The sequence below is a fragment of the Trichoderma virens genome, assembly GCF_000170995.1.
Source record: "Trichoderma virens Gv29-8 chromosome Unknown TRIVIscaffold_3, whole genome shotgun sequence".
NCBI lineage: Eukaryota > Fungi > Ascomycota > Sordariomycetes > Hypocreales > Hypocreaceae > Trichoderma > Trichoderma virens.
The window spans coordinates 1,447,390-1,466,556 of NW_014013746.1; the positions used below are offsets into that span (position 1 = coordinate 1,447,390).

The 19,167-nt window shown below is 49.9% G+C and overlaps 6 protein-coding genes across 6 annotated transcripts; 1 reads left to right on the forward strand and 5 right to left on the reverse strand.

The window, feature by feature from the left end:
• Positions 1–1,962: 1,962 nt before the first annotated feature.
• Positions 1,963–2,385, reverse strand: TRIVIDRAFT_32950 (uncharacterized protein; the record flags this gene model as incomplete). The annotated part of the gene is made up of 1 exon (XM_014104236.1): positions 1,963–2,385. The coding sequence occupies one exon, from the start codon at positions 2,383–2,385 to the stop codon at positions 1,963–1,965; it is 423 nt and encodes a 140-aa protein (XP_013959711.1).
• Positions 2,386–3,412: 1,027 nt separating this feature from the next.
• Positions 3,413–4,522, forward strand: TRIVIDRAFT_167757 (uncharacterized protein; the record flags this gene model as incomplete). The annotated part of the gene is made up of 2 exons (XM_014104237.1): positions 3,413–3,465; positions 3,529–4,522. The coding sequence occupies 2 exons, from the start codon at positions 3,447–3,449 to the stop codon at positions 3,684–3,686; spliced, it is 177 nt and encodes a 58-aa protein (XP_013959712.1).
• Positions 3,794–4,915, reverse strand: TRIVIDRAFT_167760 (uncharacterized protein; the record flags this gene model as incomplete). The annotated part of the gene is made up of 2 exons (XM_014104238.1): positions 3,794–4,457; positions 4,558–4,915. The coding sequence occupies 2 exons, from the start codon at positions 4,793–4,795 to the stop codon at positions 3,964–3,966; spliced, it is 732 nt and encodes a 243-aa protein (XP_013959713.1).
• Positions 4,916–8,317: 3,402 nt separating this feature from the next.
• TRIVIDRAFT_32883 (uncharacterized protein) lies at positions 8,318–10,081 on the reverse strand (the record flags this gene model as incomplete). Its single annotated transcript, XM_014104239.1, has 2 exons — positions 8,318–8,457; positions 8,509–10,081. Coding segments are annotated over 2 exons (1,713 nt in total), but the record flags the coding sequence as incomplete, so codon positions are not given.
• Positions 10,082–10,569: 488 nt separating this feature from the next.
• TRIVIDRAFT_85296 (glycoside hydrolase family 72 protein) lies at positions 10,570–12,597 on the reverse strand (the record flags this gene model as incomplete). The annotated part of the gene is made up of 3 exons (XM_014104240.1): positions 10,570–11,421; positions 11,474–12,134; positions 12,210–12,597. The coding sequence occupies 3 exons, from the start codon at positions 12,334–12,336 to the stop codon at positions 10,836–10,838; spliced, it is 1,374 nt and encodes a 457-aa protein (XP_013959715.1).
• Positions 12,598–14,767: 2,170 nt separating this feature from the next.
• On the reverse strand, positions 14,768–17,980 carry TRIVIDRAFT_85298 (uncharacterized protein; the record flags this gene model as incomplete). The annotated part of the gene is made up of 3 exons (XM_014104241.1): positions 14,768–17,728; positions 17,799–17,875; positions 17,945–17,980. 3 exons carry the CDS (start codon positions 17,978–17,980, stop codon positions 14,941–14,943), a joined length of 2,901 nt encoding a protein of 966 aa, XP_013959716.1.
• Positions 17,981–19,167: the final 1,187 nt, after the last annotated feature.

A 19,167-nucleotide genomic window follows, 5' to 3' on the forward strand; every position in this document is an offset into this window, starting at 1 on the left:
GGTATGATCTAGGAAGAAGAAACAAGCAATTTTGTTGAAGTACCTCAAATCTAAATATGAATCAGTAGATCTACCACCTCTAGAGCTATAGCACCTAAGAAGAGAAAAGGCGACCTGGACTTGAACAGAAACCCTCGAGATTCTCCTTCCTTACCCGGTCCTACAGTAATCATGTCTTACTGGCCAATTTGCAGTCCCGCTTATCTTGTCCACCGCTTGATAGGTACCATTGACGAGCTCGCGACCCGCCCAAACAATGGCCATAGCGGCTCAGCGACCACAGAATCGGCCGTTTCTTGACGCTGGCAGGGTAACCAAACCGCACTTTTGACCGGGTTTCTGCGCGTGGGACAGGAACCAGAAGTCCCCAAGGGCTGAAGTGGGAATTTGCTGTATGTACAGTAGGTGATGTGCATGGGCAGCTGCTTCATGCCGCAGCGCTTACAGTACAGCAGATTAGCCCACAGATACACGCACGGAATCTGGACTCGCACCCGCTCGATCGTGCTTCGAAACATCAACTCCATCTTCGTGCATCGTCAGTTCGTCTCTCGTTGCCGATGGCGCGCGTATCCACGTAGACCCTGCCTGTTCTGTCACTTCTCAGCTGTTTTAAGTAGATGGATAGGGCTGAGCCGCAGGCCAACTTCGTTCAGCGTGTTGGTGATTCCTACATGTGTCTACCCCGTACGGAGTACGCTCATTCTCATTGCCGAGTCCTTCCAGCGTGTGTGGCTACGGAACTGCCGTGATTCGTTTTACCAAATACGGCCTCTGCTGCGAAGCAGTCCTTATTTGGTCGGACTACCGGAAGCCTTCCGCGATTCGAAATGCTATCTGACACATGGATGGCTCCAACGTAGTCGACTTTTTCTAGTAATAGCACTAGGAAGTTATGGCTTCCCCTCAAGCAAACACGGCTCTTACATGCAAGTCTTTCATCTTTCGTCTTCCTCCCTCGCAGTCCAGGGCCGTGTGACTGCGTGTGGTCCTTGGCAAACCGGCACATGTATCTGCACACAAGTACTCCGTATAGGAATGGAAAAGAAGAATTTGGTGGTCATTTGGATAAGTGCATTAGCTCGTGACACCGGCTGGGTTCGTTTGTGTGTCTCATCCACTGTCGCCTTCGGCAGCGAACAGATATTCTGTGCGAGTTCCTCGCTCCGACACGAACGCTGTGAAGCATGAGCTGGGGCGAGCTGAGGCAATGCCGTTCAGCAGACAATCGAGTGTTCTTGTTCATAATACAACATCTCAGCGACTACAAAGAGTTCGAGTGTCATAACAAGACGCGGAGGAAATATCTTTACTTACCAATTCCCTAGTTTCTGCTAATACCATTACCTGAGCAGCTCTGAATTTGAGACACGGCATGCTGAATAGCAAACCTGGGGTGTTAAGTAGTCACTCCCTGAATTTTCTACATGACTCCGCGCCTATTTGGGGCCAAAAGTTATACAAAACTACAGGTAGTATACTTGCTTCATTAGCCAAATTTCGTATTGTGCCGTGAATGAAGAAATATAAGTCTAAGTCGATCTCATGAGCTCGTCATGTATCGCAAAAAATTGCTTCCTTTCAGATAACTGTCTCAGACGTTGGTGGCCTGTCTCGCAAGCTCCATGATCGTAGTCAAGGGGGCCCATGTCTCGGATGAGGAGAGACTGAATCCTGATCAGACCACCCGACGGATATTCTTTCCGCAAGACATCTTGACCATCTCACTTCTTGAGAATGAATAAAGACTTGGGAAGAACCATATAATTCATCATCAAACAAGAAATGATCGCTAAATATTGATATCCGACGCATCGTCCACGTACTCCAAAACGCATCTGCTTGCTAAGAAACATAAACCAGGAAGCAAAACTCAATATTCACGCCATGCACGCCGCAAAATGAATTTAGAAGGAAACGATTTTCAATCACATCGGCCATGGCCCCCACCAAAAGCCTCCCTTACGCTACAGTTCTCCTCGATTCTGTCGTGATTGCTGGCGGTGGCTCCGCAATATACTCCGGCGGCCTCCTCCCCTCCTCCAAGTCTCTCAGTTCCGTCGGCCGTCCAGCTGCGGCTTCGTTTTCTTCGGCCGAGACGATCTTGAACTTGTACGGAGGCGGCGCCTCTCCCAGCTCATTTAGGCCTTCCTGAGAGTGAAAACCGCCCCAGGGATTGCGCCTGTAGTGCCGCGGTATGAACATGACGGTCCCATCCCGTGTGACCCAACGACCTCGAGCCCAGCCGTCGGCAGTGACGAGGCGGCGGCGGCGGCGGCGAATATGGAAAAACAAGCCTGTTGAGCATACGACGAAGATGGCGAGGAGAGGGATGATGACATAAGTCAAGGGCCGCGTCGATGTCGACTGATCTGTAGTGGTCATGGTGATGGTGGTCTCGCCAGTACATACATGTACGCGTATTTGTGCCTTGCGTCGATGATCGTCCTCAAGCTCCTCAAGCTCAGCGACTGCTTAGAAGGCTTCGTATATGATCTAATTTGGTAGTTAAATGGTAGCGCAGAGCCACGACCTCTACGGTAAAACTGAGACAAGAGAGACGGCAAGATGAGGTCCCAAAGATGGGATGGGAAGCAAACACAATAGGCACTGGTGACATGTAAGAGACAGCGTCGTAAAAAGGTAAAAGAAGCAAAACGCAACCCAAATCAACACCCCGAAATGACGGAATCCTTATGAATAAACTACTCGGGACAACCTCTCCGCAGACGTCACTCGCCCCCAATCCGCATTCAGCATCGCCGGAGCTCCCAATCCATCCGCGGGCCGGCCATGGTGTACAAATTGCAAATGCCATGAGCAGATCGTCGCAGAAGACTGGAGGGAGTGGCTTTCCACGGCCCCAGTTATCCGTAGTGGTGTGCCAAGCGAGAGCAGATAGAGACAAAACTAGTGGCATTACGTGTCTGATTTGACTGATTTGGAGCAATTTAGCCCCCCGTTAGCAGATCAAGTGGTGGTGTCTGGGATGAAGATTACATATGTATATTGCTGGTTCCAGTCCAAGGTGCGGGGAGCGTTGACGGCAAAGGGATACCGAGGGGGTGGCACTATGTGATTTGGAATAGCATAATGGGACTTTTGAAGCTCGATAATAGTTCGTCTAATCTTGTAGCAGCATTTATCAAAATCCCTTCAATAGTAGCACATATACATGTAGAATAATGTGCTCCATTGCTGCTACTGAATTCAACATCGCTCCACAGTGATGACGGAGACGCTGGCCGGAACCGTCAAGGTCCACCCGCCCGCCTGCCGGACGCTAAAGCCACGGACTGGAGCCCTGTAACTCAATGCTGTAAACCTAAACCTGAGGCAGTCCTTCAAATCCACCACTGGACATCTTCCACTTTAGCGCAGCCTTGCATCAATTCACATCCACAAGCCATCAACATCATCAACCAAATCACCACCGATTGTCCATCATGCCCCGTGCTATTAGAGGTACTCCTACACCCTCTCCTCTTCTCTTCCGATCTCCTCAGTCCATCGCTAACGTACCTTCAGGCGTCTTGATCGAGTGCGATCCTTCGATCAAGTCCATCATCGTCAACATCGACAGCGTGAACCACGACTTCATTATCGAGGACCTGGACGAGGAGCGCGTCGTTGTTAAGGAAAACATGGTTCACCTCCTCAAACAGAAGCTCGAGGACGTACGTTGAACTCTCGACCCCTACTTTCTTCTCTTCGAGTTCGTTTGGTTTTGCTCACATGTTGGCTTTCACAGCGCCTCAAGGAGAATCTTCCTCCAGTAGACGAGTCCGGCTCCGAGTAACCCGTGCATCTCGATTACCGACAAGCCTTACAAGAATCACCTGTTCATACTATCACGCCGCTTTAACGATATAAACTATTGTTTGTTTCACTAGACCAGTTTGTGCATTACCAGGCAGTCTATTCTAGCCATTATACGTTCCCATCCGCACTCGGCCGAATACTCTACAACTTGGCAAACGTAGGCTTCTGCCTCTTCAACACGCTCAATATCGCCGCCGGGAAATCCGCTCCCTGCAGTGCCACCGAATTCCACAGCTGTGTATACCGCAGGGTATCCACGGTGCTGTGGTCTCTCGCGTGGTTCAGCAGCTCCTTGGTGCCCTGCACCGCCACGGGGCTCTTCTCTGCAATATTAGCCGCAAGGTCGATAGCAACCTGCACCGTCTTCTCCTTGCTTTCGTGCACTTGGCTCACGAAACCCACCGCGAGAGCCTCCTGTGCGGAAAAGTCTCGGGCTGTTAGGCACACGTCCTTGACCCAGGACGTGGATCCCACGATCTTGGGGAGACGCGCAAGCGTGCCGATGTCAGCCGCAAGGCCGATATCGACTTCCTTGACGGCGAAACGGGTGTTGGAAGCGCAGATGCGGATATCAGCGGTGCAGGAAATGTCGATGGCGAGGCCAAGGGCAATGCCGTGCATGGCACAAATCACGGCTGTAAAATCGCATTAGATGGTTTTTTCATAGATAGAATCAAATAACAAGCTCATTTTCTCAAATAAGCAAGACAGGAAGACAGGAATGAAATAACTTACGCTTCTCGCACTTCTCCATGGCCCCAATAGAGGACTGGAACTCTTCAATCTGCGCTCTCATGCCCTTGGCCTTCCTGGCCGGATCCTTCTGATCCGACATCAGGGTTGAGTCCTGCGACGCCGACTGCACATCCAGACCAGCGGTAAATGCCTTATCGCCCGCTCCGCTCAGTACCACGGCGCGCACGTCAGCATCAGCGCTCAGCTGCTGGAAGACGCGCCCAAACTCGAGCCACATGGCCTCGGAGAAGGCATTGTGCTTCTCTGGCCGCTGGATCTGCACGTGCGCTACGAAGGGCTTGGGGGAGGTGACGGTGAAGAATTTGTAGGCGGAGTAGGCGGCGAGGGGGGATCCTGCGCCGGATGATGATGATGAGGCCATCTTGAGGGTTGAATATCTTTTTGATGCTATTGCTGGCGGTGGATTGTTTGGGGCGCGATATGGCAGATGAATGATGCAGACGATGATTCAATCTTAGAGGAATCAGGTACTTTATATATGGCGATTAATAAACAGAATCAAGCCACATATATAATGAATGCCAATCCGGTTGGAGATGAATTAAGAGTTGAAAGGAATCTTGAATCTTGTCAAAAGCATCTCGGCTTACCTCGTACATACTCTGGAGCATTGTCCTTCTACGGTAATTCCATCCAAGCCGAGGCACAGCTCCAGAGTGGGGCCATGGCCAATCGCCGAATCTGGGGAAGGCGGCTTCTGATCGTGGGATCTGTTCTCTGCACTTCAATGCGATCTGGTCCATGCCATACCTGTTGTATGTAATATCATTATGTCGATTGCCTGTCTCTTCTAGTTGCATGCAGCATTGTTCTCTTAATAAAATAATGGGCCTCTTTCGCTCGCGTAGTCTCATATTTCGACATCTAGTCACCCCGTGCTAACAGATTGGTCATTCGAGTCAACTGCTGCATGTCAACACAGTGCTCTTTGTAAAAGCTAGCAGATACCTTGGGGCTTGGACTATATCTACAATCCCTGGCACCTAATAGTATACACCCGGGTTAGTTAAAATAGGGATCAAAATAAAAGCTCATCTTGTTTATGCCTAGGCTCAATGACACCATATAAATGCTTGAACTTTCTAGCGCCCTATGAAAATGATGATAAATTCGATGTAGATTAATATGCCGACAATTCATGCAAAAGGCATTGACTACCTATACATATCAATGTGTAGGCTCCTACTTTGAGATTCTAAAAAATATCTTCTCTACTTCTCTAGCTCTCCTGGCTATTTGTATTTGCCTACTCTAGCGGCGTCGTCCGTTTCCATTTAATATCGCCCTCTCTTATTATTTCCTTTGTCCCGGGGCGAACCATTAGATTCCTCAGATATGATTCCCTGTCTTTTAAGGCCCCTCAAGCCAGATCAATTCTTCACCAGACCGTGGTAAGGAGAGACCTACCAACACTGTAGGTAATATTTTTAACCCTTTTGCCGACGTCAAACCCCCCGATTGCTTGTTGCTGTGCTTCGCGCCGAGTGGGAAACCTGATGATAACAACCTCTCCTAACTCGTTTAGAACTGCCAAAAGGGAATCAGTCACGGCCATATTAGCATCGCCATCATTGAATCCTGATGACAACCTAAGCCTAAAGTTACTTGGTACGTAACAGTTTTTTTTTTTATCCAACAGAATCCACATGCCCCTTTCATCAATGGGGTCGTCTAGGCAATAGTCGTAGGAGTAGCCCAACCGTGGACACACCCTCCAGTGTTCCCATGAAAAAGTTTTATAAAATACAGAGTTAGCAGTGAGAATTCGGCCATTTATCGGATCGAAGGACAGTGACCGTGGATGCCCATTGTCGTTAAGATTAAAGCTTTGCAAACAAGCGCCGGTAATAACGTCAAAGACTTGGGCCATTCGTTTTGTGACAGCAGCCAAAATTGCTGAATCAGAAGAAAATGAGATTTGGAAACTTGGATCCACTGTTTGAAGCCCACTGTTGATCCGCACATACACAGACCCCAGCCAAACACTCATACCCGTATGTAAGTGCCAAATTCGCGCCTCAGGTGGCTCAGAGTTCCAGAATGCTGCTATGTGTGCAGATTTCGGAGAGATTGAAGTCCTCAGACCATCTTCCTCATATAGGTCCCTCTTGCCAATTTCATATTTATAAATAAGCTGGCCAGAATCTACCTGCCATACGAATATAGCCTCCCTGCTGCTAGCAACAACATGTTTGGGATCGCTCGAGAAGGCAGCTGTGGAAAATTTTCCACTATCCTGGCATTCAAGTAAGCAAACAGACTCGCCTGTAATAACACACCATATCTGAATGCTTCCCCCAACATAAGCCAGCAGCTGAGAATCTGGCGAGAAGATCAAGGGATTAAAGGGTGAATAACTACTTATAGACCCTCCTTCGAGAACATGAACTAATTGGCCATCATCTCCACTCCACACGCTGACTTGGCTACCATGTCTATGTGTTGAAGCCACAAATCTTGAGTCGGGAGAGATGGTAACGTCGTCAAAGACATGGCCAATATGTTGCAGTTCAGGTACAGGTTGACTGATATCCAAGAACCAAGTTTGAATCAAGCCATCCTCTTGTTGTAATGCCACAATCGAAGACTTTGCCCAGTTTGGGGCAAATACCATAGACTGGGAGGAAGCATTAACTTTGGCAACGAATTCTCCCGTGTCGATGCTCCAAAGCTCAATTTTATCATGCCGATTCGTGGCTATGATCTTCGAGTCGGGAGAGATAGCAAGACTCGCCAGTCTTCGAACATGCTTCCGAGGCAATCTAATAGAAGGAAGCACTTTCCGTTTCTGGGTGCCCCAGAGACAGAGCTGCCGAGGCAATTCAATAGTATGCAGCACTTTCCATGTCTGGGTGTCCCAGAGACAGAGCTGCCGAGGCAATTCAATAGTATGCAGCACTTTCCATGTCTGGGTGTCCCAGAGACAGAGATGCCCTTCCGACACCATGGTAGCTAGAAGTTTGGAATTTGGAGAAAAACAAATATTTTGGGTTTCTTTCATTCTTCCAAATAGGTCAAACCAATCATTAATTGTCTCCCTCGAGACGTTAATGTTGAGATCTTGAACCATTACACCTGTCTTCGGGCTGTGTATTGTAATGCCATCTTCATGCACTAAAGCCAACAGCTGAGAGTTTGGTGAAAAGACTCCACCCACGGATGGTGCTCTGCCAGACTCAAATAAACTATAGCAACAGGTCGTCTTGGTATCCCAGACCCCGACCAACCCTAGTTCAGAGACTGATCTGAAATGCAACGATGCGACCAAGTCTCCCTTTGGTGACAAAGCAATAACGCGTCCCGAAGGAAGATCCAACCATGAGGTTGAAGTGTCGCTTGATAGAGGGTTCGATAGAGGTCTCGGATGTTTGAGATTCAGAGGTTGCCTCCTAATGCGGGCTTTCTTGTCTACGCTCCAGCTTTTCATGATGCCACCTGGAGATATAGATATGAAGTCATTTGAGTGAGGAAAGAAGGCAATTTTATCATTCGAATGTATCTCAAAGGTGCATTCCAATATTCTCGACCCTACTCTCCAGAATTTGAGTCCATTTCTAGACGCTTGGCCTATCAACAACGAGTCGGGAGAGAAAACCAACGGCTTGGGCTCATCATAGTTCGACAGAAGCCTAGCACCGCGGAACGAGCTTTGCAACCTGAAAGAGGACTGTGCGTGTCTCAAGCTCGCCAGGATAGGCGAAGGCCCAAACTTTTTACGTATAGTCTGCTCAAAAGTTTTTCGGATGACACTGCTGTCTTGCTCAAAACTCATGGCTGAAAAGTAGAGTTGTAACGGCCAATAAGCCACAGACTCTTTAAAATTTTCAACAAATCGATAGGCGTCATCAAGAAATTGTCTAAGGCTTTGCATTTCGCTTTCTCTAAGCAGGTTCATGATTTGGGGTGTCTCGCTATCATCCCTTTTGCTACTACAATAGCAATCGATGAGATCCCTGAGTTTCTGAAGAGCAATCTGAGCATGTGGGGAAAAGTTGCGCATGAGCGCTAAGGATTCGATCCAACAAAGAAATTTTTCTTTGAGGAAGGAATGAAGTCTTTCGTCGTCTTTGAGGTATTTGTCGTGTTCAAATCCTTCAAATTGGAAGCCTAAGACTAAGTGCTCGACCCAGAATACGCAACAATATTTTATAGACGCCAAGGGATCAGAGCCTAAGTCCTTCTTGGGCACATCGTCTATATGTATCCCAGGGTCTTTCAGGCCATATATATCGTATTCGAGGGTATTAGACATGGCATCTAGTGAAGCTTCAAACATTTTATAATGTTGATATAGAATAGGGAAAATACGCTGAGCCGCATTCTCCACGACATAATCCTTAGCTGATTGGTGGATGAAGTAGACAGTATCTTCTCTGATAGATAAAATAGATCCACAGGATTTCGCCATGTCTCGTACATCTCGTACATCGTATGTCGTTTTGAAACCCTTGCTGTCCTTCCAATGCGAATTGATGAAAACAAGCAGCTCTCCGAGGTGAAGAGGTCTCTTAGCCGTCGTGACGATTGAAAGTAAAACTTGGCAAACTTCTCGACCCTTTCGTCCCAATTTCTCTGATCGGTCTAATATTAGACCATAGAGGTCTTCAAGATCTTTTGGTACCTCTTCCAGGACGTCTTCTACCTCCCAACGGTCTGTCCTGTGTAATTGCTCAACCACGAGTGCTACCCATAAAAATGTGCCTTGAGCTTTGCCTTTTAGCGTATCGAATGTCTTTCGCTGAAGTTGTTCATCATCATCCAGGGCTCCAATTTCCTTAATGTGGTGTCTAATATATGCATCAATGGAGAGAGATATTTGCTCCGCATTCTGTTTCAACTCCAAAACAAGCCTTTGAGGAACTTTCTCAAGCCCCTTTTCTATATATTTTTCGTTCCGGCTAGATAGCAGCCACTTGACGTGATCGCTTGTTTTGACGACAAGCTTGAGGAGATGACTGTAGTCCTTAATGCACTCATCAAGGGCATCAACGACACAGATGATGTCGGTCAAGGCAGGATCCTTGATTATGGTCTCAAAAATATCGCATAAAATGGCGAGAGCGTTAACTCCATCTAGTTGACCCTTAGGTCCGTCTCCATAGTTCTCTCGGATACGCGTCAAGAGTGTCGGATGTTGCTTAAGCAGCGACTTGATCAACCCGCCAATAACGGCGGCAGCACTGTTGATCCTATAGTCCGTGGCTTGGCAGAAGAAGTAGCTTAGATTCTCACACTGAGAATCCTTTTCCAAATCCTCAATGATGCCGCAAAGTAGCATTGTCTTGCCTTTGCCAGGGTCGCCTTTGATCCAGAAGACGCCACTCTGCTTGGTATGGCGCCATTTGTTGAACTCTTGATGCCCAAAAATCCAACTGAATGACTCCCATAGTAAAGGGCCCTTGAGCATAAGAATACGTTTTTTATCGTGAACGGGGTCAGTTTTGCTGATATCTTGGAGAAATGATTTGTCGTCGTTTGAAGTAGCTGTGCCACTGGTAAGCATGATGCCTGATTGTCGACATAGAGAGCATACCAAAGTTGACCGTGATATGGTTGCCATCGCCCTGATTGACGATCGCGTTGTTTCCAACTGTATTCCCCGAGAAATTTCGAGAGTTTTCCATTTTTTGTCGATAGTGTCAAGAAGGGAACAATACTCAATATTATGAGCCATTACATGCGGAGGGGAAGACGCAGCCCGACATCTACGGCTGGCTATTATATACAAGGCTGGGCAGCAATACGTACCAGGACGTTGTCCAATGAGGTCAAACAACCGCCCAATCTATTCTCCGGACCTCTCAGACTGCCCTCCATACCACCTAGAATTGATATAAAGGGTAGAGTTGGTAATAATGGATTTTGTTGTCACCCAATCTCCGTCTCTCGAATTGACGCACAACTAAAAAGTGTAAACAGAGGCATACAACAGTTAGTAGGGGCTATTATTAGTCTTCATCACGAGAACTTCACATCGACTGCAACACAAATGACCAAAAATGATTCTTGAAAGAAAAAGAAGACGATGCGCGTATAAACAATGGCTCCAAAGCCTAGACTGTAAGATTATCATTCTTCCCGTCCCTGTCTAGTCTTTGCAGAGCCAGACACCGTTGGCCTTTACATTACGGCCAACTCGAATTCCTTTTATACCGTACACCAGAGCCCCCTGGTCTAATTGCCGGGTTTACAAGGCCCCCCAATACCAAAAGTAAAGAGAACGTAAAAACCTTTCAAATCAATAAAGATTTAAAGCTTTAGAGAAGAAGAGTGCCAAACAAAGTGAACATCAAGGTCAAGCCAGACACGACAAATGGCGCCTTGTCCAGAGGGCCGTGGGAGAAGGAGCCAGCAGCGCTGTCGGATTCCGTCTCAGACGCAGACCCAGATGTGCCAGTAGGAGAAGCCGTACCGCCTGTTACACTAGCCGTGGCAGTCCCGCTATCGGCTGCGTTCTGAGAGCCCTCGCCACCAAGGCCAGGACCAGAACCAGCACCCTTCTTCATGAACTTAGCGGCAGCTTCCGGTATCTGGGGGACCAGGCTGGGGTCGACATTCCAGCTGGAGTCCTTGGGCGGACACTTGGCAGCGTGACTAGAGCTGGCAGCACCACCGGAACCAGTAGGAGTCGGGTTATCAGCCAAGGCGCTCTTAAAGAGATCGTACTCGTCCGACTTGGAGATGGAGTCACCGTCGATAGTGACAATCCCATAGTCGTTGTCTTCCTTGGAGTATTCGTACATGATGCCACCGGAGTAGACTGAACTCATCTGCGAGCTCATAAGGGCAGACAGCTCCTCAAACTTGCGAGGGCGGTTCTTGATACAACCCCACTCGGACAAGCTGGGTTATATGTTAGCAGATTGTTAACGGGTAAGAGTTGCGGTGCACATACAAGATGGGAATGCCATAGTCGGTAAAATTCTTAACCTTTTGGTCCCAACCAGAGGTCTTGAAGTCGCTGTTGCACCAAGAGTAGTCATTAAAGGCAAAGAAATCAGATCGCTCGTCGTCACTGCCACAGTTCATGTACATGGCTGTCTGCATGCGGTTGGAGGAGACATCGGCAGCAGAGTATCCAACGGGGACCTTGCGTAGTCCTCGAGAGTTCATGTAATTCTTCATATCACGGGTGACAGCCTTGACATAGGGAGCAGACTTGTCAGTTCCAGGCTCGTCGTTGATGACCTCGTTGCCAGAAAAGAAAGCCAGCGTGTTGTCATACTTGGCGAACATCTCAACGGTCGCGAAAACACTCTGAAGATACATGGTGTTGTAAGAGGTGCCGGGATTAAGACGGTTGATGGAGTAGCCTGGGTTGTTGACGTCAAGAACCAAGTAGATGCCAGCATCGGCCAGAGCGCTCATGCACTCGTCGTGATCCTTGGAGTTGTCGACGGCGTAAACACGAATAGTGTTGACTCCGAGGTCCTTAAAGTTCTTGATGTCACGGGTGCAGGTTTTGGGGTCAGCGAGAGGATCCTCGTTGGCTGCAGCACCGCCGGGCTGGTAGTCAATACCGCGAAGGTAGAAGCGCTTGCCATCGGCCCAGAAAGCTAGAGAAATCGAGTATGTTAGCAGCATATTCCAATCGAATAAAGTGTATGAAAGAAGTGCTTTGTTTTGCTAACCATTTCCAGAGGCTGAGACGGCGGGCACCGAGGCCCTCTTGGATGGAGGGTTGCTCTTTGAAGGCGTGGGAGAAGCCATGACGGCTCCGAGGCCGGCGACGGCTGAGAGAAGAGCGAATCCCTTCATGGTGACGCCAATTACTGATGGATGAACGGAGAAATGGCACAAATTGATAAATCGCCAGCAGACGAACACAGGCAAAACGTATGGATAGATGGATGAGGCTCTGTAAAGAGTGGAAGAGAGCTGGATCGAGTCGAGTCAAGTCGAGGATTATACGATGGACTGGCTAACGAAAAAGACGAAGAAAGGGAGAGAAAGAAGGAAGAAGCGAAGAGATGCCGCAATAACGAGAGAGCTGGGGAAACGAGTGAAGAAAGAAGTTGGTCGAAAAGCTCTGGGCGGGAAGGAGAAGATGGTTCGGAAAGAAGAGGGAGGGAGGGAAGGGCAGGAGGAGAAAGGGCAGCTGGAATGGAGGGCCAATATTAATACCGGACTCAGAAACCACAACAACCTGGATGGATTGACTTGATTGCTCTGTCTGCGTGACCCTCATTTAGCGGGCCTCGGGGGGACTGTCCATCACTGACTGAGTCGGTCGGGGCACAGAGCATTCACCATCCGATTTGATTGACGCACAGCACATCACCGCACAGCTACGAGGCATCAAGCCGCCAGAGACGGGCCAAAGCTTCCAATGGCTGGCCCGAGAGTGTCGCACGCGAGCCCACATGGAGACAGACGAGGTGGATGATCCACTGGGCGACGCCACTACGAACTACGACGGCGAAACAAAACCGCCAGCTCCAAGTTGCTTTGCTGTACTGAAATGTAGGGAGATTGGGAGAGCGCATGGAAAGCCGCGAGGTTGGGATGGGCAGACAGTGTGAGACACTGCGCGGAGGCCGTCGAGTCGAGTGACAACCAGTGCAGATCAGCTTCAGTTCAGCTCAAGCTCAGCTCTCGAGTTTGGTAAGAATCGCGCAGCTCAATGCAACGGCAACCAAAGATAAAATAAAAATAAACAAGAAAAAACTCAATTGGAGTGAAGCTTGCTCTGGGATGGTCCAGGGCGATGCCAAAGTCTATTTGCGATGCTACTGCTACCTACTTCTCGTATTACGCCGACCTGCAGCCAATTGGCGGGCTGAGCAGACGAGATTCGGTTAACACGAGAGAAGAGGGCTGCATCGATTCTGGGACGGGCATAGCCAAAGGTACGAGTACGTGTTGCATCCAGTGACATGCGGCCATCGTCATCGATCCACACGGTCCCCTTGGCCTAGATTCTTTTGCTTTGTTTATGTTGCTTGTTTTGTTCTTTTAATAGCCTAGACCTTTCCCATCCATGATTGCTTTACCTTGGACCTAGGCCTCTGTTACAACCAACTCCTCACAGTTACTCACCTGTCTACCGTACAAGTATATAACAACCAAACATCCATCACATTCAAAGTGGACCGTCACTCTCGAATACTAGCGGAAACTTGAAACTTGGTCGTCGTGTGTGGATGCTCCAAAACAAGGCTTCCAAGGTTATTTGTTCCCGCACCACCCCTGCAAAACGCCCCTCTCTCGCGCACATCGCATCCACTCTCCACCGTCTGCTTCTCGAAGCCCATACGGCTTGGATCTCCAGTACAGTATGTTGCCGTGGATAACGAAAATAGATACAGTATGGTCAGTTGATTCATTTATACTCGTACGGTTCACTAGAAGCATAAAATAGACGGCGGTTTCGTACTGCGTGCTAATGCAAGTAAAATGCATGCCCTGCCTGAAGGTTCATGGTCCCCCAACCTGTCGATGTACTGAAGCAGTTCAACATCGAATACTCCAAAAAGGCTGCCCTATCGGAGCATCGCCAACTCCCCCCTCGGCTTACCTCTTTCGTCCTCACCTTGAAAATTTAGAAACAAAATCAAGCCTTTGTCAAAGTACCAAAATAAACCCCCCGGAAGAATCAATCCCACTCCAACAAACGCCACCACGCAGGGAAGTTCCCTGGCCGCACAGATCCAAACCCACAAAAACCTTCTGATCTTCAGGGGCCTTCACCATCTTTAGTTATCTCAACGACAGCTGACACTTGTTATCTGGAGACAGTCGGCGAAGCTTTGTTAGGGCACCGTTAATGCCGCTAGGCTTCACCGGTTTTTGATCAACGGCGCTCTCCTCTTCCCTTTTTTTCGAGAGAGACATTCTGAGGTGCGGAAATTTGAATCGGCGTGGCGATCTTGCTATGCTCGTCAGCTGCCCGCCTTGCGCCTCTTTAATCTCCCATCGGATTCTCCCAGATAGAGTAGATGAAGTATGGAGCGCCAATGCAAGAACCCCTGGTTATCCTTTCCGTATTCAAGATACTGTATGCCGCATAGGGCAATGCTATGAAAGTCTCGTGAGCTTCAAAAGGAGAAGGGGGTGTTCTATAGCCTCATATCAAATCTTCAAGATGCAGATTATCATCTGCCAAGAACTTGACACACACCCCTTCATTACATCACATAGCAAACGATAAACTCTATGCCAAGTAGTCACAAGAGAAGACGCCAAAATTAGAGGTCATAACATTCGTATTCACATTCATCCCCTTTCCCGCAATCTATTCTTCCAACTCCCAGCAGAAAAAGAGCCGAGAGGAAACAGTTCATAATCTTTAAACAATATCAAACCCCTCTATCATCAATGGTCTTTATACCCAATGAAGTAATAACACTGCCCGAAAAAGCTCTATTCCGCGGGCACATTGAAAATCTCTTCAACGCCAGTCCAAGCACCTCGCGCGCGCTCTTCCCAGTAGCTGTCCTTGCCCGTCTTGATCCTCCACACTTCCTCTCCCTCGGGAGACTCTTCCGCCTTGACAAACCATCTTGGCTTGTGTGCCTCGCCTCGCTCTTCCAGGACACGGCGACGAGCACGTTGTGCTTCCTCCAGTTTAACCTTCCAAATCTCGGCCTCGTCCAGGTTGCCCTGCTCGGCGAGCCGCTGATCCTGACGCAATCTGCAATCGGTTGGCGGCAGCTTGCCCTTCTCAATCTCTGTGATTTCGTTAAGCGAGGCTGCAAATGCCGTCATGCCATACGTCTGTGTAGGGTTGTCCACCATGCTGCCGACACGCCAAATCTCTTCGCCGCCTGATTTTCCAGGGCCGGCCGTCTTGAGCCCGTTAGTCCAGGTGCCAGCAAGTCCACTGCCCGTGTTGCCGCCATCTGGCCCAAACGTCTCCACATGGACATCTTCGGCCCTTCCACCAAACATGCCCTTGCTTCTGAATTCAACGGCTGCTTTGTGGCCGGTCGAGTCGTTGGTTACGTTCATCGTTCCGACAGGCTCTACGTACTTCTCGCCCATTACGACGTTTCGCAAAAACATCGTGGCAATGTTCCACGAGTAGAGCTCATCAGTTCCGTCTGACAGGCGGAGCACGACTCTTACACGTCCATCAGTCGTAATCTCGGCACTTTTGCCCCAAAACTTCTGACCTGGGGCGGCAGATTGAGAGAGCGACCAACTGGCAGAGTCGGCTTGCATAGCCAGCTTGACAGGTCGGTGCTGAACCTTCTCCACGAGCAAGCGGAAGCCGCCAGGGGTTTCCTTGTTCGAACGGACCAATTCAAACGTCTCTCCCAGCAGAGGGTTAAACGGCTTGCGGATGGCTCGCTCCTTGGCACGACCACTGCTAAACTGTGAGACGGCAAAGGCGGTAACATACAGCAGTCGCTCGGTTACTGATCCGCGCTTAGCAGCGTGATCCAAAAGTTGCGCATATTCTAGCTGCTCTGCAATCTTTTGTAGCAGAGAAATCGGCTCGTTGGCGGAAACCGGCATGCTGATGGTACTAAGATCCTTGCCAACATTTTTCCGGACAAACGCGATCAAACTAGGTGGTAAAACCATCGCTGGTGGTATCCCAGTTCTCCGGCTAACAGCGACGTCAAGAGGCAGGGGAACAAGGTTCTTCGGCTTGGCTGGAAACAGCGCGTTCGTGCCGCCACCGCTCACCTCCTCCTCTTCGACGGATGAAATAGATGAGTTATCATGTGAAGAGGCATCATCGGCATCTGACTCGTGCATCTCATCGTCGCTAGCATCAATCTTGACGACTCTTGTGGCATCTTCAGCGTCAAAGAACTCGTCTCCGGTAGAGGTCGTATCCAAGCTCAGACGAGAGGCGGCATCGGCAGACTTGGGCACTGGCAATCGGCGCCGTTTGCTATTGTTAATGAGAACGGTGAATTCACTGACAACAGAATCGAGGTCAGCCAGCAAAGCCGCGCAATGATCCTGCAGGGACTTTTCCTCCTGAATCGCTCCTTTAGACTTGCGCTTATTCGCATCATTGTGGTCTTCGATCGTCGCTGAGTCCGGCCGTAGCGTCGGGGCAGTCGGTACGGAGGTGCTAGACTTGCGTTTCCAGAAGGACTTCCTCTCCGCTCCGTCGCCGTTGTCATCAATTGCACTCCCTGATGATGGACCTAGCAGGTGGTGTGATGACGAAGACGTCGGTCTCGGTAATGCCGCAACCTCCTTGGTCAGACGGCGCAGCGCATCGCGAGTTCCAACAACACGGCTAACCAGAGTCTCAACCTGCTGCCACTCAACCTCTTCGTCGCGGCCTCCGTGGTGGCTGGCAAGGTTATCCGGTTGTAGAGTGCGATTATCGACCTTCAAACCAAGCTTTGGCTGCTGTGGCTGGCTTTCAAGGCCTCTTGCCAGCTTGCTTGCCTTCTCAAGAGCTCGAGCCCAATCCTGGAATTCTTTGTCGTTGGGCGCCTTGAGGTGCCATACTTCAGCGCCGGAATCTATGCTAATTTCCCTTCTCCTCTCATCAGCAGCGATGGCAGCCAAGCTCAAGGGGATGGCTCCACGAAGAGCAGAAGAGTTCCTATTGTAGTAATAAGACAGGGTGCAGGTGGAATAATCGAGGGAGAAGAAGCGGCGAGCATAGCCCTGCCCCTTCTTCCGTCTTCTCTTGGAGAGCGTTCCAACGTGGTAATTGGCCGGCATAGTAGCTTCGGATGTAGTGCGCGCATGGCCTTTGCTCGGGTGGCTATGAAAGCTGTCCACAGAGGCAGCGGGATCCCCCTCTCGAGTTGGCGGGCTGCCATGCATACCCAAGCTGGTCTGGCTAGCATTCGGCATCTGCAAGTTCGGAAGGTGATTGGCGCTCTGCGGAGCCGCGCCGGTAGGATATGTCAGGACGACAAATGTGGCTGTCTTTGACGTTTGCTTGGAAAATGTGTTGTCAAAGACCAGACCATACATGCCTGTTTGCCCCAGGGGCACGTCGTAAGCCCCCATGGACACCTTGTCCGCCTCGCATTTCCCAAGCCATTTTATCGATATAAAGCCCTTGCTGGAAAGGAGGTCCTGCGCCGTGACATCTCTCTTGGCAAATCGGCTCGCTTTGCCCTCGGCAAGTTCTTGTGTTTGCGAGGAATTCGAGTGGAAATCGTCGCCGGCCGTGGAAGAGAGACCAGTGGCACCACTGCCAGGGTGTTTGACGATGCCAAAGTTTCTAGATGATATCACGGTCAATTAGGATCACGGTAGGGTGCATGTGGCTCTCTGAAGCAGCAGCTGCTTACATGGACTTTTTATGTGGTTGTACGCTCCAGGAGAGGGTATTCCCCTCCTCGACCTTGACCCAGCGGACAATGTAGGACTACAGAATTCCAGTCAGCCATTTGCAGCGCGTTGCATGCTTGGGAGGGAAGTTTGAGAGACGCCATACCCTGCTATGGACCTCTAGTCTCTCTATGCCAGCCATTGCTCCTGAAATGTCTCTCGCAAGGGCTCAGGCGTCGGTTGTGTAGCAGAGGGTCGCGATACAGGCTGCGTGGTTTAAAGCTCCTGTTCCATGGCAAAGCTCCCTGTATGTTCCAGATATGCCGTCGGGTTCGTCGGTTGGGGCTCAGACAACGGTGAAGCAAGCTGACTGAGCAAATAAGTGAGGTGGTTGTGGCTGGGAAGCGTGTCTAAGGGTGAGGTTTTGGGCGAGATGAGCTGAAGCTCTGGACAGACCACGTTAACTGTCAGGCTCAACGTGTTTGGCTTAGCTGGTAGGTGCCGGACGCCCACGGGGTTGTGGCTGGGGATTTAGCAGCGGGTTATGCAGTGGCTGAGTTCAGGGTCCAATCCCGCTCCTTGGTGCTGTTTTGTGCAGAGCAGAGTTCAGTAAGCCCGCCAGTGACATGCAATAGTAATACAATGTTGGCAGCTGTCAGCATCCAGGTCCCTGCTGGGTGTCTCTCTCTAGATAAATGTCCCGCAGACATGCCAGAGCAGAGCCCGGCCCTTTCGGCGGCTGGGCTCGGACGGCGACGTTTTGGAAAACGGACCAAGAGCGGCGATTTGAGGGATGGCGCAAGGCACGGTCAGCGTCGCGGATGTATCCGAGCCGCCAGTTGGCTGTTGACAAATTTCGCGCGTGGAACAGCCAGCGGCTTCACGGTCATTATTTTTCCTTTGTCATTCATATCGTCTCCTAGCTAGCAATTGGAATCGCATTACCTTAGCAGCAGGCTTATGGTGACCTCTGCGTCAGTGGCACCACCACGGCGTCGACGGGTACCGAGGCCAGACCTTAGGAGGCAAGGTCTGGCCGACTTCCTCCACGGAGGTTGCTTAACCTGTACTCCGACCGCGAAAATGTCAATGGGCCGGCAAGACCGGAGCCTCGGGTTAAGGGCACGTGAGTGACAGCGGACGGGAGTTTAAAAGCCCTGCTTGGACATATGTGATTTGTATGTGCGGTGATAGTATGTCCGGATGTGGACTCGGGTGTCCCGGTGGCCAACGGCCGTGGTATATCGTGAGCCAGAAACTGCTCTTCAAGACATCAGACGAAGATAAATCGGATACAGAATGAGGTTTGCGGGGCTTGGAATAGCTCCACGCGATCAAGTGTGGGTATGAAGGCTTTCTGATTTCTCGATAACAAAGAGTAATCCTCTA